Source organism: Schistocerca serialis, chromosome 8 (assembly GCF_023864345.2).
Source record: "Schistocerca serialis cubense isolate TAMUIC-IGC-003099 chromosome 8, iqSchSeri2.2, whole genome shotgun sequence".
In the NCBI taxonomy this organism is placed as follows: domain Eukaryota; kingdom Metazoa; phylum Arthropoda; class Insecta; order Orthoptera; family Acrididae; genus Schistocerca; species Schistocerca serialis.
In genome coordinates this window covers 240,608,597-240,636,322 of record NC_064645.1, presented here as the reverse complement: position 1 = coordinate 240,636,322, position 27,726 = coordinate 240,608,597, and the positions used below count along the sequence as shown (strand labels likewise).

General features: G+C 39.6%; 1 protein-coding gene across 1 annotated transcript in view; it reads right to left on the bottom strand.

The window, feature by feature from the left end:
* The window catches only part of LOC126416950 (neural-cadherin-like), a 154,475-nt gene that overhangs the window by 48,509 nt on the left and 78,240 nt on the right, over positions 1-27,726 (bottom strand). Inside the window, exons 7-9 of the mRNA XM_050084830.1 lie at positions 17,138-17,284; positions 16,351-16,656; positions 15,198-15,471 (exon numbers count right to left, since the gene is read on the bottom strand). Of these exons, the coding sequence (XP_049940787.1) occupies positions 15,198-15,471; positions 16,351-16,656; positions 17,138-17,284 (727 nt within the window). The remainder of the gene's footprint in view (positions 1-15,197; positions 15,472-16,350; positions 16,657-17,137; positions 17,285-27,726) is intronic.

The following is a 27,726-nucleotide window of genomic DNA, read 5'->3' as shown; positions in this document are numbered from 1 at the left end:
GGTATGTACTCTGCAACACATCTAAAGCACCACACAAAGCTAATGGAAAGTTATAAAAGATGAGTTCAAGGTATGAAGATCTGGCTCAATTCCGTCCGAGTTTTGTTGAATAGAATTTAGGTCAGGTGATTTGGGTGTTTACACAAGCATTCTCGTATCAGTGAACTGTTTCTCAAATCATTCTGATACAGTTTGAGAGTAGTTTAATACTACATTCTCTTTACGGTGCAGGTTTCCAGAAGGGTACTCTAAACAAACAAACCGATGAAGATGTTTGGGCAGTAGGTTCCTGCACAATTAGGTGCTGAGAGGTAATAGAATACATATCAGGTAGGTTACCCAATTTTGTCCCATGTTAAAGTTATCCACTGACATACCTCCATCACTTCTGGAGTAGTACTCTGATGGCAAATGTGATGTATTGCCCTAAATATGTTTTTAACATATGTGAACCACAGGATTAGCTTTTACCAACATGTACTGCAACACATTAATCCAAATGATCTTGTTATCAACAGGATGTTTAGCCGTACTAATCTGCCCTTCCTTTTAACTGATGTGTCTGAACAATAGTTCACCATCAACACGTGAAAAAAACACCGTGAAATGCTTCTCTGCTTCAAGAAGGTGTTACTAATTTATCACATTTAGTGACACTACTGGAACTGAATCAACAAACTGTAATTTACTGAGACTAAATGTTAAAATCAGTTTGCATTTGTACATATCAGCAAGGTCAAGATGTTGGCACAAACTCAATTTCAGTGTATGCTAAATGCTGCTCTACTAGGAAATGTATTGCCTTTGACATGTAAAATTCAGTTCTAAAAATTTCAGTGGTTTCAATCTGTATGGAACATCATTTGTCTCTCACCATCTAACTGGGCAAGAAATATATTTAAATACTATAAAGATGTTTGAGATGCATTGTAACTTGTTTGTTTCAAGCACTTTTTCTCATAAACAGATGGTAGGATAAATTATTGTTTGAAGATAGCAGCACATTTCCAAAGAATAAGGTTTCAGCAAACATTCTTTTGGGTGTTAGATTTTGCTTTCCTTTCTGGTCATCATCATGCTAACTGTGTTTCATCTTGTTTAATATTATTTCTGACAATAATACATTTTGGAGCTGAAGAGTTGATGAAATATGCTTTCTGACATTTATTTGGATGTCAGTATGTTGTCTGAAATATTGTAAGCTCTCTATCCTGAGACTGATCAATTTTGAACATGTCCATAAATTTGATCTACAAAATGGTGATGAAATACTTGACCATTATTTTTTAACTATGGAAAGGGACATTACTGAAAGTGTGGAACATATGATTTAGGAGTGCAGTGGAACAAGGGCCTATCTCAATTAGGGTTGGCTTTGAGTAAAAAGGAGTTTTACTAAATTACACTTTCAGCAGATATGTAAGTTTTACAACATATCTTTTCGGCACAGCATTACAATCTACCTGAAAATGTTCAGGCAGCTGTATGAATTAAATATTTATGCTTTATTGTTACCTTCCAAAGCATTCATGCACAAATGGACAAGTGTTGTATCATGTGAGGATTTATTGATTGGAATGCCTTTCTTGCTGCTGCAATTCTTTGATTACTGCACACATTGAAAACACATTAAATAAAGACAGTACGTACAAGGCAGATCAGAAAACTTGCACATCTCTTAAACAGCGATTACTAGTTCTGAAAGGATTAAGCTGCCATCTTCAGATCCACAGAGTGAAGGTTATGATATCACACTATATGAAAAACCACATATTTGTTGTAGTACCACAGTAACGGACGTATAATAAAAGACAGTAGAGCATTACAAAATATAGCTGTGTTTTCATGCCAAAATAGAATCTTACAAGTGTGGCACATCAAGAAGTGCTGCATGTGTCTGGATTGGCTGAGTTTGTTGCCAACAGCCACACTTATATGACTCTATCTTGCCAAGAAAATGTAGCTGTATTTTTTAATGTTCTACTCTCTTTTTATTATGAGTCCATTAAGATAGTTAAAAAAAACAAAAAAAAAAAAAAAAAAAAAACCCACACACAACTACTACATGTGGTTGATTGCACAGTATGATTTCCTAACCATAACCTCTGCTCTGTGGATCTGAAGATGGCAGCTTAGTCCTGTCAAATCCAGAGTTCATACATATGATCAAGACAGTAAAAAAAAAAAAAAAATCATATCAGACACTTTCTTTAGATTGAATTAATTGATCACTCTCCAGCCAACAATGTCAGGTAATTATTGTATTCTTCGGCTGCCATTTTAGGAAACAGACTATGAAGTATTCAACTGATAACAGTTAATGGTGGATCACAGGCTGAATGTTTTATTGTTAAAATTTTTATTTGTCTCAAACCAATTCCAACTATGCTTTGATTTAGTAACATCCCATGTGCCACAGTACCAATTAACTGCTTCCCACTGAAACTTCTGATTTGATGAAAATGTGGTGCAAATAATTAGACTAGGCATAGCATTGATTATCTACAAATAAATATGTCTGAAACATGACTACATCTAATGTGAGCAGCCAACCGACCACTTGACTCATTACACCAAGTGTACCTCACATGACAACAAAAACAAGATACACTGTCAGTACAAAAAGATTAATTTTTGACTGCTAAACCAGTTGCAGCTGCATTAATATAATACTTCGTTTATGGTGATGATGATGATGAGTCCCATACTTCTTTACAGAGCATAGGGGAGCGACGCGGGAGACCCGCGCGCACCTTATGGTAATGCTAGACAAAAAATCTTGAACAAAATGTTAAAGAAGATCACAATTTACAGCATGCGAGGATACAGGACCCTCACATCTTTCTGTCTCTGCATTGAGACTTCTGCTGAACATCAGATACACAGGTGCATCATAAACATAACCATATTTTAGCATTTTAATGGAATGCCATGATGGTATCTCACTGAAAAGATAACATGTGGCACAGAATATTTTCCACTTTTCTTTTTGTGGGTTACTTTTTCTAAAATTTTGTCACTAATAGAAAACTTCAATACGGTGCACACTGACAGCTGTAAAATCATCCTACTTCATGAACTTCCTGCTACTTACTAGCACTGATCAAAATTTAATTTTGAGTAGGAAAAGTCTTTCAAAATTCTCAGTCCTCATTTCTTTGACTTATGCATTCTCAGCACTTTTCATGAGTTCAGTGTATTATTTTGATGACTAAACTACTTGTAGTCTCTTTTCTGTTACAGCTATATCAGTCTCTTATGGGTGTAATAGATGCGCATAGATACATTCAATTTCCTCAAACGATGAACTAATAGTAACTTTCAGCTGTACCTCCATTACTGTGAAATTCTTATTCTGGCCAACATAATTTTTCTTCTTTAACCTCTTCAAGAATCAATGATATAACTTTCAAAAAATTGCTTCTTCACAGGAATAAATTGTTCAGAGATATAGATATATTCCTTTCTGTTATCATGCACAATTGTATTGTTCAATTTTTTCCATTTGCAGACATAGCTTGTTCATTCCTTCCGTTAATTCCACTGTTACCATCACTATTCAAATTAGCTTAGTCAGTTGGTAAATCAGCCATACAACAGCAACTATCAAAACAATGAAAATATCCTTTTGCTGCCACAACAATGTGGATACATGCTCATGTTTGACCATTCATTCAGTCACACATGGAAATACTGCAACTGTGCACAGAAAAAAGTTTCTCCTGCGGCATAGTAGAGAAAACATTAAACATAACTGTAGGTCAGAAATCAAACCCGATATTTATTTTATTTGGAGTAATGGCAGAAGTACATAATTTAAAAAAAAAAAAAAAAAAAAAAGAAACATAAAACAAAGTATAAAACTCAAACCACAGAAATCAGGCATTCATCCAAAGAACAAACAGTGCACTTCACTGATCAGTCTCTTTTTCTTACACAGCCCCCCCTTAAAGTGCGGAGCACCTGGGATGTAGGGGTATTTGAATTTGACTTGTCATCCAGCACTTATACTGATGACTGGTTGACGTGTCATTGTGAGCACAGGTCTGACTGGTTCTTCTGTAGTCCTCTGCCATTTTGGCATTCTCTCTTCAGTTTGACTGGGTATAGGCTTGCCTGACCCTCAATCATCCTGAACTGAAGGAGTGCTTTCGTGCTTTGGCGATGGTAAGGCCCATGATGGTTTCACTCTTTCAATGGACAACCTGACAGTTTTTCCATTTTGTGCGATGTCTATAGCATGGGCATTATGTTGCAGTACTTGGTAGGGCCCACTATAAGGAGGTTGAAGGGAAGCCCATATGGCGTCTCTGCGCAACATGATGTGTGAGCGATCCCAAGCTTTGTGCACAAAGACCGGATGGTCACCATGATGGGATGCCAGTGGCCCTCTCATCCTTGCTGCATGGTCATGAATGTGCTGTCCCAGCAGTGGTAGCTACATTTGTGTGGTTGTGTGGTGCTGTTGTGAGATAGTCTGCACAAATTCTCAATGGTTCTCCTTAAACCATCTCCGCTACTGGTGCGCCTAGCCTATATCTGCCTTATAGGCAGTCCGTAAATCAAGAAGTACTAGTGGTAGTGCCTCTCTCCAACTCTCTTGGTGACACATGAGGGCTGCCTTCAGTGTTTTGTGCCACCTTTCCACCATCCTGTTGCTTTCCGGATTGCAACTGGTTGTGTGATGACGCTGGAATCCACACAGTCTGGCCAGTTCATTGAACAGATTAGATTCGAATTGTCGACCCTGATCCGTTGTCATATATAGGTCATAAATCAAACCCACATATACTAAGAGACATTTATTTTATTTGGACTAACATCAGAAGTATGGCTCTAAAACAAAAAAAAAGATAAAGAAAGAATAAACATCAAACCAGAGAAATCAGCTATTCGTCCAAAGAACGAACAACGCATTCACTGATCGGTCTCTTGTTCTCACATTACTACAGGTGGAGTCAGGATACATGCTAATTGTGTACATCATTTCCAGTTGTTGGTTGGGATGGGCCTTTCTTCCTTCCATTAGACTGTGTACTTCATTAATCCATACTAATAGTAATTCTGTCCATTATGTTTTGCTGACTAAACTGCTGAACTGATTTTGATGAAACTTGGTAAGGAGGTAGACTGAACCTTAAGAAATAACACAGGCTACTTTAGAAACTGTAAAGTTCAAGATATTTATTGATTTAAAGAATATTACACGAATTAGGGAAAAATATTTGCTCTTTGAAAATCAATGGTATTTACTCTTTGACTTTTGAACATTATCATATTTGTGAAAATGCTTTTATTGATTGATATTTCTTACATAATACGATTCAACATGATGAATAGAATACTCTATACAATCCTTAGCACATTTAATCCATACTTCCACAGTAATATTATTAAACGTGACAGTAGCTCCGTCTGTTACATTTTCAACATTAAATCACTGAACTGATTTCAGTGAAATTAGGTATGTAGAGAACTTGAACTCTGAGGGAGAGCACACAGTACTTAAGAAGGTTCCCCCCCACCACCTACGGGTGAACATCTTTTTTATATATACAGGGTGGTCCATTGATAGTGACCGGGCCAAATATCTCACGAAATAAGCATCAAACGAAAAAATTACAAAGAACAACACTCATCTAGCTTGACGGGGGGAAACCAGATGGTGCTATGGTTGGCCCACTAGATGTCATTTTTTTAAAAAAGGAACCCCCATTTTTTATTACATATTCGTGTAGTACGTAAAGAAATATGAATGTTTTATTTGTTAAAATGGACCATTTACCAATTGTGGAAAAGGTCGATATTGTGTTGCTGTATGGCTACAGTGATCAAAATGCCCAACGGGCGTGTGCTATGTATGCTGCTTGGTATCCTGGATGACATCATCCAAGTGTCCGGACCATTCACCAGATAGTTACGTTATTTAAGGAAACAGGAAGTGTTCAGCCACATGTGAAATGTTAACCACAACCGGCAACAGATGATTATGCCCAAGTAGGTGTTTTAGCTGCTGTCACGGCTAATCCACACATCAGTAGCAGACAAACTGTGTGAGAATCGGGAATCTCAAAAACGTCGGTGTTGAGAATGCTACGTCAACATCGATTGCACCCGTACCATATTTCTATGCACCAGGAATTGCATGGCGATGACTGTGAACATGGTGTACAGTTCTGCCACTGGGTACAAGAGAAATTATGGGACAATGACAGATTTTTTACATGCATTCTATTTAGTGATGAAGCATCAGCGGTAACATAAACCAGCATAATACGTGCTATTGGGCAATGGAAAATCCACGATGGCTGCGACAAGTGGAACATCAGCAACCTTGGTGGGTTAATGTATGGTGCGGCATTATGGGAGGAAGGATAATTGGCCCCCATTTTATTGATGGCAATCTAAATGGTGCATGACTATTACAGCACCATCTATCACAAATCGAAAAAAGATTTGTATACAGTTACACATCGATAACAGCACCCCTGTATGAATTTGTTAAGAGTGTACCAAAGTCGAACGACAAGTTTCACTGGACAGACAATGTGTTTCAAGCAGCACAAACAGCAATTGCAGAGGCTGCACAGTTAGCACATCCCTTGGCACAGGAGCCACTTGCACTTATGGCTGATGCCTCGCCTACAGCCGTTGGCACTATACTGTAACAACAGGTTGAGCATTGTTTGCAGCTGATAGCATTCTTCAGTCTGAAGTTATCACCTTCACAGCAACATTGGGCAACCTATGACTGCAAACTGCATGCAGCTTACGCTACACTCAAGAAATTAAGGGATTTACTGGAGAGCTGAAAGTTCACTATTTATACAGATCACAAGCCACTGATGTACGCCTTTGCTGTAAAACCAGAAAAAGCATCACTGAGGCGACTATGCCATTTGGATTACATTAGCCAATTCCCCACCTGCATTGTTTACATACAAAGGAAGCTGAAGATACCAGCAGTTGTGCTATTACGTGTAGAGGCTGTGAATGCAATGGCAGACACCTACTCACATGTTGAAGTTGTAAGGGCTACCATTGATTTTGATGCCCTTGCCCATGCCCACCAGTGTGATAATGAGTTACAAGATTTGTTGAAACAACCAAGATGATTGAAGTTAAAATGTGTCATGATGCCTGAAGCGAATGTTGAATTGTATGATGGCCTATCTGGAGTGAAAGCATGTCCATTTGTGCCACAACACTATCGAGTACAAGCAACTGCATCAGTACACAATTTGGCACATCCAGAAGTACAAGCCACTATCAGATTGGTCAAACAAAGTTTCATCTGGCCTGGAATGCATGCAGACTGTAAAACATTTGACAAACATTGCATTGTGTGTCAGAGGAACAAGATTACATGGCAAGTCAGAGCTCCGCTAGGCGCATTTCTGCTGCCAAATCAACATTTCAAACATGTGCACGTCAATATTGTAGGCCTGCTCACAGTCTCAGAAGGCTATAATTATTGTCTTACAGTTGTGGACCGATTTACCAGGTGGCCTGAAGCATTCCCCATGAAGGATATCATAGCCGAAACCCTGGTGCAGACATTTTTTCACGGTTGGATCACCGGTTTGGCGTACCGCTATGGATTACCACAGATCAGGGATGAAAATTCGAAGCCTACCTTTTCAGAGCATTAGCTACATTATTAGACATGAAGCGTATATGCATCACAGCCTATCATTGTGCATCAAATGGTATACTGAACAGCTGCACTGCCAACTGAAAGCAGCTCTACAATGTCACATGATGCAGAGTTGGATTGAGGAATTACCTATTGTACTCCTCAGACTACAAGCTTCGGCATTCAAAAGTGATCTCAGAACTACAGCAGCAGAGCTAGTGCATGGGCAAATGCTATGTCTGCCAGAAGAATTCTTACACAGCATAGCAGATGATACTGCTGATGCAGATTACGAGAGCACATACACCAGCTCAGACCAACGGTGTCCAGAAGTCAGGCTGGGATGCTTGTATTTGCAGATCTTGAGAATTGCACACATTTTGTTATGCAATGATGCAGTACGCAAGCTGTTGCAGCCACCACATCTGGTGATTAGCAGAGGTGGCCACACATTCCAGATTAGAGTAAATGGTAAGCCAGCACTGTTGCACTAGACAGACTAAAGGCTGCATTTTTCAATGCATTGGACACAGCAAGGACTGCAGGAGGCGAATGAAGATATGAATGTAGCACCAGAAAATGTCCCCACACCCCAGAGCCACCACAAGACACTACAGATGCCAGGTGCCTCGGAGATGGAAACAACACCAAAGACTGGTACCTCATGTCCTGCTGGAACCACAAGCTCCAATGGCACAATCCCAGGTTTCAAGAAAACAGTGGTAATGCCTGCAGGATGACATGTGAGGTTCAATCTGCAATATCGTTAACACTAGGGCGGGAGAGGTGGGAGGGAGATATGTAGCATCTCATTCTGTCCCTGCAAATGTGAGTGTACAGTGGTGCATAAATATTTCATGTGACTAGTATTTTTCATTATAGTTACTCTTTGTCATTAGTGATATAGAAAATTCAATTCCTCTCTTAACAGTTAATTGTTCAACCTTCAATGCTTGCAAGCTATCCAGCATAGATGCATTTTACACAGAAATAAATGTTCAGTTCTGCCAGATACCACACATTTATGCTTTGGGCAGTGATATGTCTCATCACATTGGCCTGTCTTGGAATCTGTAATTTAGAGTTGGGTAATTTCCAAGAGTGATTGCCTATTGAATTCATGGTGTCCAAACGACACATATCGAATGTGTGATTGAAAATTCATGCAAGTCTCATGGCGGGCGTTATGATCAATTATTTGTGATTGTCATTTTTATCTGTTTTCTGTCGTTCCTTTCGTTGTTCTAAATTACATTCCTCCACGAATTATTTGTGAGTTGCTTGGGAAAATCAGACGTTTTCTGTTGATAGTGAGTGTGATGTCTGGTGTTATTGACATTTATTCCGTGGATTCTCTTACATGGAAAAATCTAATTCCATGCTTATCCTGCGTAGAAAATGGTTTGATTTTTTGTCACAAATATGGAGTACTACCGGACAACGAAAGGAGGGACTGTGGTGGCCCAAGTGTGTAAAACTTCGTACGAGAAGTTTTGCTGCTGAAAAACCAATTCAATTTCATTGAGGACAGTGCAGAAAACTAACGAGTTTCAGGAAGAATACATGTTTCAACACTTCCAAATTATTCATCCAGACCAGTTTAATTCTTCTATCTTGCTGGATTGGAGACCACACATTGCAAGCACATTATCTGCTAATACCGTGTGACTCTTTCAGGTTTTGCAGATAAGTCTGTGATGTGGTAGTGACAAACGACAGTGTACCAATTGGTGGAGTGAGTAAAGTTGTGGAAGTGCGTGAATCTCATATAGTTAGAAGGAAGAACCACAGAGGACGACCCTCAAAGAATGAAATCGATCATATTTGGGTATTCGGTGGAATAGAAAGAGAGTACCAGAAGTGTTTTGTTGTGAGAGTATTGTCCCGAGACATGGTCACTTTAGTGCGTCTGATAAAGCACTTCGTGCTGCCTGGTATTAAAGTCATTACAGATGGGTTTCAGTCCTACAAGACTCTGAAATCTGAAGGATTCGACCACGAGTTCATGAACCAGTCTGTACAGTTCATGTCTTTGGATACCCCTAGTGTGCACATGCAGAATATCGAGCGGCTATGGAAATTTGTGAAGTCTTCCATTAAAAGAGAAGGGCATCCAGGACAAAGAGACGAACTGTACTTGTTTCAGTATCTCTATTTCCACAACTTGCATTTGTGGGGAAAAGTTAATGCATGTGACACTCTGCCGAAATTCTTGTGTGACATTGACAGAGTTTACCCAGGCTATGGCAAAAAGGGAATTGTCCCTGTAGTGTACACTTCACATGGTCTTTCACATGACAACAACACCAACGACGAGTAAAGTAAGTCATCTCCTTTGTAATTACCAGTATTTTTTTAATGTTCTTCTTTTGTCGTAGTTGTAGTGACCACTGTAAACGTATTCATAATGCCCACGACAAGAGCCGCATGATCGATTTACAATCGCACGTTCGATATGTGTAATTTGGACCCCGCGACTTCGATGCACAATCATTCTTGGAAATTACCAGTTCTACCAGATACCACATATTCATGCTTTGGGTAGTGATATGTCTCGTCACATTGGTCTGTCTTGCAAACTGTAATTTAGAGTTGACTTCATTGCTCCCTTTGGAATATGTAGTGTACACAAAGAGTGAGCTAGGCATTGTGGTTGTACTGTGTTGTATCTTCAAAGTGAACTGTTCATGTGGTATTTGAGTTTAGCTAATGCACGTCTCCCTCAAACACATTGTTGAAGATGAGCATGTTCTCTGGGTGGCATTATTGGCTGTGAGTTGGTGGGTTGTTTTGCAAACAAAAGAAAGTGTCTGGGGTAGTTTTATCACAGTCATCATATGCTTCATTTAGTAATTTAACAAAGTCACCAACAACATCTTGAAAGCAGAACATGTCATACACAAACAGACTCATGAATACAGAAGACGAAGAAAGACTGACATAGATAGAGCTCCAGTACTGAGGATGATATGAGTGACAGTGACAACTCTGACATAACACAGCTGCACAAAATACATATAACATAAAACACATAAAACGTGCACAACTACTCACGTGAACATTGATCAAAGACTGCAGTTTATATCTTATTATGAATGAATCTAATGAAAAGTAAGGGTAGTTAGAACAGTCCGTGGATAGATATTGTACTAGAATCCACATTAAATCTGTACCCATCATTGCCAAGTAGTTACATCAATGAACACAACATTGTAAATGTAATAATATGAATGTAATATAAATTCCATATAAAGTAAGCAAACAAAATCAAACAGAGTAAATGCACAACAGAAACAGATCATGCATATTACACAATCATACAAAATTAATGTATCCACTACTCAAAAAAGTCTAGTTTCACTCTACAAAAATGTTTTTACAAGATTAATAATAGGTTAGTGGTAGCTTGCTATTTCCTCTACAACTATGTAGCAACAGTATATAACTTAATTATACCAAGTTGAGGCAGGATATTGGTCCAATGCCATGCAGAATTTGTTTACTAACTAACCTAGTGGCAGTAGTTGTTATGTAACCTAACAAATGTCAACTCACACAGTACTCTAAGACACAACGACATATTTGACTGAATGACTGATTTTTTATTGGCCCAGTTATATCCTACAGCACAAATTGTACAATTGGTATTGGAAAGGTCAAAGAAAAGTTGAAGTAATACGTAGTCTTAGCAGATAGTAGCAAATTAAAACTATGTAAATATTCCTGGAATTTAATTTCTAAATAAGTTTTATTTTTGTTACGTATTCAGATATTCTTTTGCGGAACAGAAAGAGTGCTTCATTAGAAATGCCTTTAGTTCAGTTATAAATTTTGGGTAGGTAGCAATTTTTATTACCTGTGGTATCTTATTGTGTAGTATTACATCAACATTAATTATGCTCCTCTGGTATGCTTAGTTGTAATATTTCTGGTGAATATTTGATTTCCCTCTGGTACAATAGTTGTGTACATTTTTGTTTTGTATCAGTTTGCCTGTTTTCAAGAGGTAGTCTTATGTGAACAAGATAGTTTCATAAGAGAACGAGCTTGGAACATTCCAAACACCAAGCTCATTAAAATGAGATTTGTAGGCCTCCATCTTTTTAAGTTCACAAATCATTCTTAGAGATCTTTTTTAAATTCTTAATATCTTTATGCTGTCTGTTGAGTGTCCCCAGAAAATGGTCCCATGTCGAAGCAGGGAGTGGAACTGTGCATAACATATCTGCAATATTGTTGTTTTGCTTGTTGTAGACTTTAATGATTTTAGACCACAGCACATGAAAGAGAGTTTCCTAGACAAGTTATTTATGTGCGGGTCCCACTTTAAGTCTTGCTGAACTGCCAAATCCAAAAATTTTGTGACACTTACATTTTATAGGGGACAATATTTTAATCATACTTGAACACAGACATTCGGTTAGATGGAGGAAATAAACAAAAGTTAACACACACAGTTTTTTTCAGTATTTACAATGAGTTTATTTTTTATTTATTTATTTATTTTTTTTTTTTGTGAATCACTCAAAAACTCTTTTCATACAACATTCTGCTGTTGACTGCAAGGTTTATGGGCTGGATCCAGGAGGCAAATGGCTGGTGTAATCAGCAAATTGGATAGATTTTTTGGGACTCATATATTCAACAAAGCCATCCACATAAATAAAAAAAAAAGCAATGGATGTAAGACTGAGCCCTGCGGTACACCATATTTTATTGGTAATTCACCACAAAGGAAGGAATGTTTTTTTTTTTTTTTTTGGTTCTTAGTGTTGAATTTATACTGAAGTGATACCTTCTGCCTGTAGTTTTTGAGGCACAAACACAACCAGCTATGTGCTGCATCTCCTACTCCACATCTTTTTAATTTTTCAAGCAGAATGTTATGGACTTGGACACTGAAGGCTTTTGACAGGTCTAGAAGAATACCTCGAGCTAATTTTAACGGGAATTTAAAAGCGCAGTCTAAGAATTCAGAAATTGCTGTCTGTTTAGACTTTCTAAAACCTTGTTGTACACTAAGACATTAATATTTATTTATGAAACTGAAAAGCCTGTCATAAAATTGTTTTTCTAAAATTTTTGAGAAGGACTTTGGTGCTAAAGCTTTTGCTATTTTGATAACTTCCGGAAAGACACCAGTTTCTAGAGAAAGGTTGAAAATTTTTGCCAATGGTTTTGCTATGTGGTGAGCACATATTTTTAATATGAAATCATGTACTTCATCAAGGCAACTTGATATTTGATTGCTTAATGATTTAATTTTACTTATAATTTCAGTGGGATTTGTTTTATAAAGCTACATAGAGGCATCCACACTGACTGATTTGGTCGAGAAACTTGGTACTGGCCCTTTACAGTTTACTGGAATGAGGTCGTCAGATAGTGAAGTGAAATATTCATTGAATTTTGTCATGACAGATTTTGGGTCTGTGACTTTTGAGCCCACTAGTGTTAATAATACTTTTTTTCTGTATTGCGCTACAAGTTTATTTCCTTATAACTTCCACATGGTTCTCATTTTTTTAGACGAGTTCCTTATCAAACTGTCATTCCACATAGTTTTTTCCTGTCTGACTGCTCTGCCACAGATTCTTTTGTAGGTTTTAGAATAATCTGCAAATTCTTGGGTAACTCTTATATTTCTGACAACATTACTGCAGACATCTGTTTCTCTCACTGGAAATTGTTGTGCATTTACTTACCCACTGTTTATTGTTGTTAGGTTTTACTGTTTTTACTTCTTTTGGAAATGATACATTAAATTAGTGAAGAAATATACTACAAAAGCTCATGTATATGCTATCAACATTGTTCTGAATGGAGATGCTTTCCCAGTTTTCCTTAACTAGGAAGAAATTAAAAGTTCTAACGTAGTGCTCCATGGGCAACAGTGCCCATGGCCTCAACTGCATAGCACTATTTTGCTGCGTTATTGTGGCCATAGGTATTGGCTAAGAAGTCTGTGTGGAACACTATGTTCTGCATAAGGTAATAAGATGGCAGCCCCTAGTAGTCTAACACGGCTAAAAATGCAGCTTAGTAAATTACTAGCGTAAGTGGATTAACTTGATTAGACAGTGGTGTGTAAGTCGCACCAGCTGCATACATCACAAACTGCTTTCTCTAATGTTTAATATACTTACTATGAGATATTAACATTAGTTCTTTTGCAGATTCCATCTAATGTTAATCTGTCTTGTCTTGTTAACAGATGGACTAAGATGCCCTTAGCAAAACTTTGAATCTGTTCAAATGTGTTAATATTTGTGATTGCAGTTTTTCTTGGCGTATTCCAATGATGAATTCTTCTCAGGTTATCGGCTGAGTGGTGGCTTTGTCTTGTGACAAGACGACACCACCACTCGGCTGATAACCCGAAAAAAATTCATCATATGTTAATATTGATCCCATGGTTGGGATACACAGCCATGTCAAGATCTGTCCTTGTTCTAAAATACTGTGTAACCTTTCAGATTTAGTAAACTTAACTTTTAACAAAAATTTTTAAATTTTTTTTTAAAAAACACAGAATGACAACTTGCAGCAAAATTACTTGTGTTGTGATTGGTTAAGATATTTTGTTTCTATGCATACTCCATCCAAACTAAATCATGGCTTTGATAAGGAATTGTTAATGCACTGTCAATATAAGAAATTCAAGTTAATGTATTGTGATGTTCTTCAAAAATAAATGTATAATACATGTGCAACCTGTGCGCAGATTGGCCTTGCCCATCACGTCATTCCTCCTAGTTGTATTGGTACATCTTTTTGAGGGTGTATTAGTTTTGTACTAAGGTATCAATGTATGGAGTAGAATGATGCACAGACACACATTCCTGCCCACACCCCTCTGCGTGTACTGCTTGGCAGCAACACAGCATGTGCCGCTGCATCGTGCATTGGGGCAGGTGGGAGAGGAGGGTCCACATCAGGAGCTGAGCTACTCAGACAGACAGCTGCATGGGAGCAGCTGGCATTATTGCACCCACGACTTACTTATTCAGCATCAGTCAGCATAACAGAACAACTGATATGGGAGGGCAGACATGGGTACCAGTCAGTCAGTCTAGAATGTGAATGAGCCTGGTACTTGAAGGAGATGTTTTGCTCTTAGAACATAGAGAACTTCATATACTCTATCATACACCAGCAAAGACATGAATTAACACAAGCTGTTTTTCATGCCACTAGTACACAGATTTTTAAAACGATGACTTGTGTTACTGGATATGTGGGTGTGAGCTGAAAATGTTTCTAATTCCTAAACATGAACTAAGAAATAAATATTCTGCCATGATACTTTCATATTACTGCAACTCTGCCTGTACATGCAGTTAGATTAAAATGAAAGTGGACCAGAAATGTAAACACAAACACACCGCAAATTTGGCTACATGGGGTAAACAGTCTTCACTTACCTTATACTGTTCTTGAAAGAATGCCTCTTTGTATTTACATCTAAACTCAAGAAAATACTGTTGTGGAAATATAAAAAGAGCCTCTTTGGTGTAATATGATTACTCATGGCATTGACTGCATCAAAAAGAAAACTTACTTTGATCAAAAGTTACACTGAATGACTGCCTGATCTTATCATCTGCATTGGGAGCCATTCTAAATGTGAATGGTGGCCCATTATTTCTTGAATAATCATCAGCATCTGCTCCAAGTATTTCTATAATTTCTGTAGGTGGTGTATGCTCATATAAAACAGGGTTATAATTCTCCAGGAGATGTGGTGGATTATCATTAACATCTTCAACAATGACTAACAAAGTTGCTGTGGATGTCTTTGCTGGAATTCCATCATCAACTGCTAAGATGTTAACCTGAAACATTAGCAAACAAAAGACTCTTGTCAGATAAGTTAATATGCGTATATGACTTGCTTGCCACAAAAAGCAGTACACACACACACACACACACACACACACACACACATATGAACATCAGCATTTGCAGAGAACTGTGTACTGAATGATGGCAAAGGCAAGTAAGTTGGATATTAACATCACATTGATGTTGAGATCATTAAAGATGAAGCATGAACTTATTTGAAAGAGTATGGGGAAAGGAATTGGTTACATGCTTTTCAAAGGATTCATTTGAAGTTATCCTTAGAGAAAGCATAAAAAAACCTGAATCCATATGGCTGAATGAACATATGAGCCCAGCTTTCCACAAATTTGATGAAATGATGAAAAGCCTCAGGCCAAGATTTCCTGCCTGTCCTTTGAAATTCACTTTTTACTACTAATAGTAACAAATATTTTCTGTAGAATGAGGAAGGACAGGCGTCAACTATTCACTTGCTGGAACAGAAATGTCTACAGCAAGAACAATGGGCATGCTTTTAGTTAATTTGTAATAGATCACACATCATAGATAGTTTACATAAAGATTCAAAACTTCAATTTCACTAATAAAGTAGTAGCAGTTTAAAAACAAGACCCCTGTGGTTTTGTAAATCTTCAGATTCAGCCACTCGAAAAATTTCTGGCAGAAAAAACGAATGTGTGGTCAATTTCACATAAAGTACTGTTAAACAATATCTGAATTCTTTATTCGATATAGGGACTGTATATCTCAATATTACCTTGTTTTTCATGTTATGAATTTGTTTCTGCAGTGTTTAAATGACATGGATCACAATTCTTGAATGAATGGACACATACTCATCAATATTGGAGATACTGCTTGCTTCTTACCTTATGCCAAGGAGTGACTTCTCTATCAAGTTCTTTCTTAATCAGTATTTTGCCATCCTGATTGATGTAAAAGTGCTGCAAAGCATCTAGATCATATGAGATACTGTAAGACACTTTGCTCTTGCCATCACCATCAGGATCCTTTGCATTAAATATTTCAACTATTTTTCCCGCTGCAACGTCTTCTGGTAATGTAACCTCAGCATGAAGTTTCTCAAACACAGGCATATTGTCATTGATATCTCTGAGCTTAACAGTTACCCAAGCATATCTTGTGTAATATTGTTGTGATGTATCATTATCACCCTGAAATTTATAGAAGGTACATTGACACTTCATAACATAATACTATTTATGATTAGAAGCAGTAGTGATATAGAACAATTGTGTTCACAAATTGCACCAGGTAAGAAGTGTGTAGCTGATTAGTAAGGAAAACAGTATTGCAATTTTTAATTAATATCCACAGTCAAAATCACTCAGAATAATTTTGCAAAAATGATGTTTCATGTACACAGTAATTTATGGATTCAGATATGGAAACAGAAAAATCATATTGGTAAAGCTTTATGTAATCATTGATTTAATCACAGAGGACTATTGTGCACATTAAAAAAAAAGTAATTTATCGACAGTGTTGTGTTAATATTGCTCTGAATGTTAATATGTTGCATGTAAATGGCAACATGCAGAGGTACTGGTAGCAAAATTAAGGACTAATGAATTTGAGTCATGCATTTCAATGCTGATATCTATTTACAAGAACTGAAAACATGTGGAAGCAAACCTTATCAGTAACCTGTATTTGGAACCTCATGATGTTGCCATGGGTATCCTCATAATCCAAGGGTCGAATTACTTTGAGTGAAGCAGTTCCATCATTATTTCTCACAAGTGAAAATTTATTTGAACCGTAGCCACTATTTTCGACAACCTAAAAAATGAAATTGAGATAATATTTAGTGTGAAACTACTATCCTCTTGTATATGAAACACAATTGCTAAAGAAATTATTGAGTCTTCAGTAAAATCCATGACAGAGCTAACATTTGTTATCTCCTATTCAGTCTGCAAAAGTGGTATAATTGACAAAATTGGTATTATAAATGGATCAACTTAATACATCAGTGTGCCTAAGTTTGGCCAAAATAAAATGAGCTTGATAATGTAGACACATTAAAAAAGGTTTAGCATCGCCTTGATTCCCAGAGCTCTTAAAGATAGATGTTGACTGTGGATACTGTATCACAGACACAGTCCCTTTGACTGTTCAGAGATGTCACTAAACCCACCCAAAGATGTAAACAACCATGCATGAGCACCACCAATTAGATGGAGGGGATCCGACAGCTGATCAGTTCCAGTCATTCCAGTCATTCCACCAGGACGGAGGTACACAGCTAGTGTTGTCTGGAGTTCAACCATGCCTAGACGGTCAATACTGCAGTTCAATTGCATCCACATTGTTACTTTGTGAAAGGAAGGGTTCTCAATAAGGGAAGTGTTAAGGTGTCACGGAGTGAACCAAAGTGAAGTTGTTCAGACATGGAGGAGATGCAGAGAGACAGGAACTGTCAATGACATGACTCGGTCAGGCCACCCAAGGGCTAATACTGCAATGGATGACCACTACCTATGGATTATGGCTTGGAGGAACCCTGACAGCAATGCCACCCTGTTGAATAATGCTTTTCGTGCAGAAACAGAACATTGTGTTACAACTCAAACTGTGCACAGTAGGCTGCATGATGTGCAACTTCACTCCCGACATCCATGGCAAGGTCCATCTTTGCAAACACGACACCATGCAGCGCAGTACAGATGGGCCCAACAACATGCCGAATGGACCGCTCAGGATTGGCATCACGTTCTCTTCACCAACAAGTGTTGCATATACCTTCAACCAGACAATTGTCGGAGACATGTTTGGAGGCAACCCGGTCAGGCTGAATGCCTTAGACACACTGTCCAGCGAGTGCAGCAAGGTGGAGGTTCCTTGCTATTTTGGGGTGGCATTATGTGGGGCCGACGTACACCGCTGGTGGTCATGGAAGGCACCGTAATGGCTGTATGAAATGTGAATGCCATCCTCCGACCAATAGTGCAACCATATCAGCAGAATATTGGTGAGGCATTCATCTTCATGGACAACAATTCGCGCCCCCATCATGCACATCTTCTGAATGACTTCCTTCAGGATAATGACATCGCTCAGCTAGAGTGGCCAGTGTGTTCTCCAGACATGAACCCTATTGAACATGCCTGGGACAGATTGAAAAGGACTGTTTATGGATGACATGACCCACCAACCACTCTGAGGGATCCACGCCGAATCGCCATTGAAGAGTGGGACTGGCTGGACCAACTGTGTCTTGATGAACTTGTGGATAGTATGCCATGACGAGCACAGGCATGCGTCAATGCAAGAGGATGTGCTACTGGGAATTAGAGGTACCGGTCCGTACAGCAATCTGGACCACAACCTCTGAAGGTCTCGCTGTATGGTGGTACAACACACAATGTGTGATTTCATGAGCAATAAAAAGGGTGGAAAAGATGTTTATGTTGATCTCTGTTCCAACTTTCTGTACAGGTTCCTGAACTCTTCCAACCAAGGTGACGCAAAACTTTTTTTGATGTGTGTATAACGGCATTCAAATGAAAACTGAACACCCAACACAATGGGACTATGGAACTGTTACATTTGAAAGTAAACACCACATGTGTTATGATATTTGACCCACTGTGAGACAAGATGATCAATTCCTGTTTCGTACAACATGGGCTGCTACTGACAGATCCACAACTGCACCTACTGTTGCTCTTCTTAGTCTGCCTGAAACTGACGTCCATGCATGTCTTTCTTCAGATAGCCAAAAATGTTTCCCAACGAAATCACTGAAGCATAGCCTTCATCCAATTGGCAGTGCATGATTGGTGTTATTGTATAGCAGCATGATTCTGTCCGGCACTATTCCTTTGCATTTTGACTTGGCATGTCACAGTTGCTACTGTTGTTTTCACATTGCTGCTCATTGATTGTGGTTCCATGCTTGACGATCTCTATGAGGAAAGGGACCCTGCGACCCTGCAGTTGAAGAAGAAGGTTATCATGACCTTACTGGAACTTGTGTGAACATCTCTGGATTTTTTTTGGCAGGGGAGATATGAGATATTTCTACTCTTGGCTTGCTGTTTTCCCTCAGAATATCAGAATGCTGTTGGATGTAATCATCCTGTTGCAAAATAATGCCTGGCCCTGCACTGCCAATCAGACGAAAGCTATATCTTAGTGATTTTGTTGGGAAACATTGCTACATCCTCCGTACAGCTCAGATCTTTCACATCTTTGGCTACATGATGTAAACATTCCATGGTCCTGTTGTGCCAGATGTTTGGTTTTCATTTTACTGTCTCTCATACACATGCTGTTCAGTAATTTAATAGTGCCTTGCTTACTGCTCGTGTCTGTGTGGTTGGCACTATCTGCACAGTTTCAAATCAACTATGCTAAAGTCTCCTCTGAGTATCATATCACCTACTAATAATAATTAACAAGAAATTTATGGCAAGTGTATCTGTGTTCAAGGAGGCACCAAGTAAATGGAGAGTTGAAGGTCTGCAAAAACAATTAAAAATTATGAGAAAAAGGGTATAATTTTGAAAAACATATACCAATATTGTGAGAACATTTGTACACTGTGCAGCATTCTTTCAGAAATGGTTGACAAAGATAAGACAAAACAGGGATTTTGCACGTAGGGAAATCACATCAGAGTAAACACTATTCACGTGTATGAAGAAAAATCTTGTGTGCTTGTGAGCACTACATAAAAATAGCATTATGTATTTTACTTGGATAACCATGTTACAATAAATCTGTGAATGCCAAATCTAAGAAGAAAATCCAGTTAAGTCCAAAGTGAGACAATTAAGAATTAATGATAAAATTAATGATAGACAGACAAGAAAGAGCAACAGTGGGTGCAGTTGTGGATCTGAGAGCAACCGACCATGTCTGTTATGTTTTGGGTTTTTATAATAAGTTCTTTATACATTATTTGTTCAGTCATGTCCGTCTGGAACCGATGTCCATGCATGTCTTCCTTCAGATTGCCAAAGATGTGACAATCACACAAGGAAAGATCCGGACTGTATGGAATTTATATTTTATTATGCGTTATTGGAACTTCAGAATTTTGAAACTTTTTAGCATAATCTACTATACAGAAACACAACTGAAAACAGGAAGATCAATTTCTGATACAACAGTATGACAAGGTTCACACATAATTCTAGGTGGTATTACGAAAAAAGAGAAAATAATTATCTTTAAGGAAACTTAAATGATAAAACAACTGATGAGTGCTTCTATATAGATAATATTAACCATGCAGTATACAGCAAAGAACATTTAATACGAAAATGCATTACACAAAAAAATTGGTTAGCACAAACGAATACTATGCTCCAATATAACACTATGTAATTTCATAAATATTTTTTTTTCTTTTAACACAAAAGAAAACTCGTTTAGAATGAAAATATTTATTTTCTTGGGTAAACAAAGACATCAGCTTTCTGCAGCTGTGATGTCACCCAGATTTATTGGCCTTCTTTTACTTAGAGTGAACAAAGTGAACAATGGTTACTACAGTTACTTATTATGTTTCGTCTTTAGGTGTTTAAGCCAGTCATTCCATGCTTCCGATACACGAAAAACATTTGAGTTCCAAAAGTCCCAAGTTGTAATGAACAATACTGTAGTGACACATAAGATTCCACACCTGTGATCTGGATGCACAGTTGTATAGGGTGCAAAGATGCTAGCTTCGGCCAAGGTCTCCACACTCGGATGTGCACGCAGCCTCTCCATAGCATTCTCTACCTCTACCGGCTGCCTGATGGTTTACAGAGCAGGGTCCAGTCAGCCTCACTCTCTGTCATATGTTGACATTCAGCCTGTGTGTCTTGATCCATGGCAAGTGTTTTCTTGTACCAGTATTCTTGAAGTAAAAAGGTGTTGTGTCTGTTATTATCCACGTGTTCTCGTAGTCAGAACACACTGGCGATGATTAGGGTCATTTTTCACGAGGTTTGTTGTGCAGTTGTTTTTGCATACGGTTGTGACATTTTTCTTTATGTGACATGAAAGCTCTCCTTCAAACATTGGTGCAACAACAGATGAATTCTACCTCTGCAAGAAACAGCCCCACCAGTCATATCATGTCTGGGCTGCAACTCTCCATGGCCTTAGTCGAAAGTGCAATTTTGTCACGTCCAAGTCAAAAGCGTTACATGTGGATGTCATGGTTCATGATGTTATAATCTGCTATCCCAGGATGAGGAAGTATGGCAATTACAAAACCTTTCCCTTGATGAGGTGCAGTCCATTGCACAGTTGTATGAGGTCTCACACACAACTTGTCGGCAGCTGGAAGCACTGTGTGATGTCACGGCGGGGCAGGATGGCCTGGCTGCATCCACTGCGTCTTGAAAGGATGATGTAGTGGCAGTGCAATCCAGCAGATTTGGCAGCTTCTGTGCAGTACACAGACAACATTCCAGCCACTGCTCCCCTTTGTCCTTGTTAATCCCAATGTGCTGGATCACAGTGTCCCCAGTGTTGGGTCATCTGTTGTAAGTGTTGGAAAAAAGGCCTTATTGTGATAGTCTGCCACTCAGTGTATAGAATACAGTATCAGAGAACATGGATATAGACATCCAGGAAGTGTCATCACCAAGGCTGGTTCCCAATCAGGAGTCCAATGAGCTTTTGGTTCTCCCATTGCAACTGCACCTACTGGTGGACACAGGTTTGGCAGTTTCCTTGCTTAATGCCCAAACATATTCAGACCATGAAACTTCCTGGCAGATTAAAACTGTGTGCCCGACCAAGACTCGAACTCGGGACCTTTGCCTTTCGCGGGCAAGTGCTCTACCAACTGAGCTACCAAAGCACGACTCACGCCCGGTACTCACAGCTTTACTTCTGCCAGTACCTCGTCTCCTACCTTCCAAACTTTACAGAGGCTCTCCTGCGAACCTTGCAGAACTAGCACTCCTGAAAGAAAGGATATTGTGGAGACATGGCTTAGCCACAGCCTGGGGGATGTTTCCAAAATGAGATTTTCACTCTGCAGCGGAGTGTGCGCTGATATGAAACTTCCAGGTTGCATCTGTGGGCCATGTTCCTCTCCAGATACCACTATGACATCCATTTTTGTCCTACTGCATGCCATGCCAACACATATGCCTTATCTAGGCTGCCCATTGGTCCAGAACCCAAGTTTGATTTAGAGGGGCTTGTGTGTTTTAATTTGGGTGTCACTTCCTGCCAAGAGGTATATGGCCTTCCAATCACCAGCACCCAGCTCACCAAGGCCACAGCATCTGTCCCCTGTCCTCTAGCAGGACGTCTGCCTTGTCCAGCAGGGTTGGTCATCTCATCCTCCAGGTCACACTTAAGAACCGCTTCATACCTACAAAATAATGCCTCCTATCTTTTTTGATTACTTTGGATGTCTGCACCAGATGTCACTCGTGTAGTGCTAATGCTTGAATCTTCTTCTTCCATTTGCAGGTGGTTTTGTTGTTCTGTGGTAGTTGGTGCCAGCAGAGGAGTGTTGCAAAATGGAGTCTTATATGAATGCGCATATAAACAGTGATGTCTGAATGAATTCCTCACTGCTGAAGAAATTGCACCAATTCGAATCCGTTGACACTTGCTAATGGAGATGATACAATAGACATGAGCAATGTGAAGTGATAGCTTTGACATTTTCAATGTGATGAAAAGGGTAGCGTAATAAGCCATTGCCTGGTTGATGCTGCACAGCTGTCATCCCTTGCAATGAAGAGCTTCTTGATCAACTCATCCATGTTGATTGGCATATAATGATCAAAGAATTGTGTGCAAAGCTGAATGTCAGCTGTAATGCCTTAGAAACGATGTTGGAACATCTTCGTTATCACAGTCTGTGCGAGATGGATCCTATAGATGCTTACAGTAGAACAAAAAACTCATCAAATGGAAATTTGTCAGGACCTGCTGGACCAATATGACGATTAAGGTTATGGTTTCCTGGATAGCATCATCACCTAAGATGATACATGGTGTCACCACTATGAGCCAGAATCCAAAAGACAATCTGTGGAATGGCGACATGCAAATTCTCCATCAAAGAAGAAATGCAAGACACAGCCATCTGCAGGCAAAGTGATGTGCACAGCCTTCTTTCAGATGTCATGGAGCATGGAGAAACAGTCAATTCAGCACACTACAAGACAACAGTGACTAATTGAAAGCCTGAATTTCCAGGGTAAGGCCAAAGAAGAAGACCAACTTTCACCTGCAAAATGATAATGCCGGGCTCCAGACCAATTTTGTGACCACACAGATCATTGCAAAATTTGGCTGGACTGTCTTACCACATCTACCATACAGTCCAAATTTAGTGCCTTCAGCTTACACAGGTCCCTCCTCCTCTTCATGGAAGAAGCAGCTCCTAGGGCAGTCATTTGGTTGAGTTTGCTACAGGAGGTTTTTACAGCTGTTGCATGAGGCTGTTTCCCACACCAAAGACTTGGCTCACAGTCAAGTGTACTGACCCAGGATAGGGAGCTGGAACATTTGGTAGCTGGATGTCCCCAGTGTACTCGTCTACAGGTGGCTCCCAATGCTTCGTTTTCCCCCATGGCCTCCAGTAACCTAACCGTGGAAATGACTCCATGTGCGTTTTGCAGGTCTATTTCTGAATATGTTTTGGCTGATTGTCAGTGACATGTTTTCCATACTTGGTCTGGTGCTGCCTGACCATTACTGAAGTTATTATTGAGGCCCTTTAAAATTTTCGTCTGTGGAAGGTCTCCCAGCTACTCTCATTTCTGACAAAAGACCTCAGTTCCTGCCCCAAGTATTTTGTGATTTCTGTGCACAGGCGGGTATTCATCATGTTCACTCCCCTCCATGTCACCCTCAATCTAACAGGGAGGCCGAACACATGGTTCACACCATTAATACCCAGATATCTGCAGACTTTCCTGCCAAGGAAGCATTACCATTTTGTTTGACTGCCTACCTGATGACTCCAATTGGGCCCCGTAGCCCTGTCAAGCTTCTTAACGGGCGCCAGCCATGGATGCTGCTCCATTTCTTCCATCTGGGTTTCCATCTGCCGTTATGTTCCACAGGAATGGCAGTCTGGGTGCATGGTTTTGATTAGCACCCCCACTGGTTACTGGCAACACGTATCAGAACAACTGCCATGTCTACACTCCTTGGATGGAAGACCAGAAGGTCAGGCACCATTGAAATCACCTCTGGGTCACAGTGGGCACTCACCCAACTGTCCTGGCCACAAGACGTGCCTTGCTGGTCCTCCAGTTGCTGGATGCCATCAATCTGCCAGTGTTCCAGCCTCAGTTTCTCCCTGTGTCAGCACTGCCTGATAAGCCCATGACTCCAGAACCTCCAGCAGCAGCTCTGGTGCCCCTTCAGTCGGTGAAGATGGCCCTCGCAGGTTTGATATTGCCTGTGTGGCCTTACTGGGAATGGAGACACCTCCACCTTTCCCATCGCTGGTTCTGTCATCTCACGCTCCAACAGGGGCCATCAGGGCCCTCCTTGTACCAGCCACTTTCGCCCGTATTGCAGGGTCTAAGCAGTCTGGGAGTTGCTCTCCCCTCTTGCCCCCACGGACATGGATACTGTGGTTTCACCGCCAGACACCACACTTGCTAGGTAGTAGCCTTTAAATCAGCCACGGTCCATTAGTATATATCGGACCCACGTGTCGCCACTATCAGTGACTGCAGACCGAGCGCCGCCACACAGCAGGTCTAGAGACACTTCCTAGCACTTGCCCCAGTTGTACAGCCGACTTTGCTAGCGATGGTTCACTGACAAAATACACTCTCATTTGCCGAGACGATAGTTAGCGTAGCCTTCAGCTACGTCATTTTCTACGACCTAGCAAGGCGCCATTAGCAGTTACTATTGATGCTGTAAAACATGTACCATCAGGAGCGATGTTCACCATTTATGGATTAAAGTTAAGTATTCCACAGTTACGACCTTTTTTGCTAGTCTCATTTCCTTGATCTGTTCCAGACCTCATGCCAGCCTGCGTGAGCTAAAACGCGTGCCTTTCGGCTTCCTCTCATAGTGGGTTGGCTCTCTTGCCAATCCACAACACATACCATTCCCAGTCACGGCCATCCACATGTTGCCTAGGGAATCAGCAATGCTCCACCCCAAGGTGGGAGGGGTATAGTGATCCATACAAGATTCCACACCCACAAGCCGGGCATGCAGCTGTATGGCACATCAAAAGATGCTACATCTGGCAGAGGCCTCCACTCTCGGATGTGCACACAGCCTGTCCATAGTATACTCTACCAACTGGCTGATGGTTTATTGAGCTGGGCCCAGCCAACCTCACTCTCACGTCACGTGTTGACATTCAGCCTGTGTGTATTGGACTAGTAGTGCTGTCACTTCATGGCAAGTGTTTTCTTGTACCATTATTCTTGAAGTAATGAAGTGTTATGTTTGTTACTATCTGTGTGATCTTGTTGTCAGAGCATATACACAACACAGTTCAATAATCAGGACACTGCTATTTATTCTGGTGTATACCAAGTCTCATATACCGAGCGAGGTGGCGCAGTGGTTAGCACACTGGCCTCGCATTCGACTGGACAACGGTTCAATCCCACGTTCGGCCATCCCGATTTAGGTTTTCCGTGATTTCCCTAAATTGTTCCAGGCAAATGCCGGGATGGTTCCTTTGAAAGGGCACAGCTGACTTCCTTCCCCGTCACCCCTAATCCCATCAGACCGATGACCTTGCTGTTTGGTCTCTTCTCCCAAACAACCCAACCCAACCCAAGTCTCATAAAAATGAGAACAAGGCAATGCAGAGAAACGTGAGGAAATTCTACAGATCTTACACTAATGGGAAAGCAATGATGAGTATATTTTAATTTATAAACATATTTTAATTTATAAACATAACTACAAACAGCTATTTATTTAAATTTTACATTAGCATTATGCTGTAGATAGTGTAGACAGATGAGTAGAAAAGATAAATACTCCAAATAAAAAGAATAAGTGTTCATTTTTCAGCTTCTGCAGTTCATTATCTACAGTAATGAGTTTTTCATTTATGTACCATACAAGAATGTGGTTATGCTAAGGACATGGCACTAATAACCTCATGGGAAAATTTGCAAGGCATTCTAGGTAATTCCTGAGAGATAATCCAAGTGGCTCTTCACTGGTGTCATGATAACCAGTTGTACATTAACAAGACAAAAACAGAAGACATTCAGGCAACAGACCTCCAAGGGAAACCTAAACAAGAATGGGCAGACATAGGTTTGTAACATTCTCCCTAAACTGTGAGTACAGTGTCTTCACCACTGCCCCACCTTACTCCATAAAAATAATGACTGACAAATATTTACTTGAGATACAAATAACAGGCATAGCATAACTGCATGTATACTTCGTTAATGAATGCAAAAGGAAGCAACATGAGTAAACAGCTACTTTGTTAGTCTTATTTTCTTTTTCACACTATCATCTGCAACAGAGAGTATCACTACGATGAAATTATCCAGAAACTAAGTGTTACTCAGTTAATTATTTTTAAATCAAACGATGGAAAGTCCAGGATATAATAACAACAATAATGGAAAGGATAGATAGTTGCTCACCAATGGAGGAGGCACTGAGATGCAGACAGGCACTATGAAAAAGACTGCAATTGTGACATCGCACAAAGTATCAGTATTTCAACCAACCAACTCCTATTCTGCTTCCACAAGAAGGAATATACTAAGACACTGAATGACATAGTAATTAGTACAAACACATATAATAAAGGTGTACTTTACAACACAGTCAAACCGTGAAGTATACAATTGTCACATAGACATTAGCAGGGCTGCCACACGTTTCAAGTGAAATTCCCTAATGTTTCCCTGATTTCCAGAAAAGCTTTAGCATTTTTCCATGACAAATTTTGAGATCTCAAAATTATGTAAGGGCTTCTGCCTTTTTCCCCCATGTGAACAAAAATCTTAAGTACTAACATCTTTTGTAATGAACTGTTTTTAGATGGAGAAAGCAAGCCAAATGATATATGTGTTTCATTAAGACCAATGTTGTTATTTTATTTCAAAAAGTGAAACATATTTGGTGACAAAAATACACATTTCCTTGGAGTCACACGACAGACTTAAAATACTTTCACAGTTTTCATATATAACCTCAGAAAAAAGTAGGCCTCTTGAAAGAAGTGTATAAGGCAGGGAAGAGTTGTGTAAACCAGCAGTATAGGTGACTGCCAATAAAATGTTGGTTTT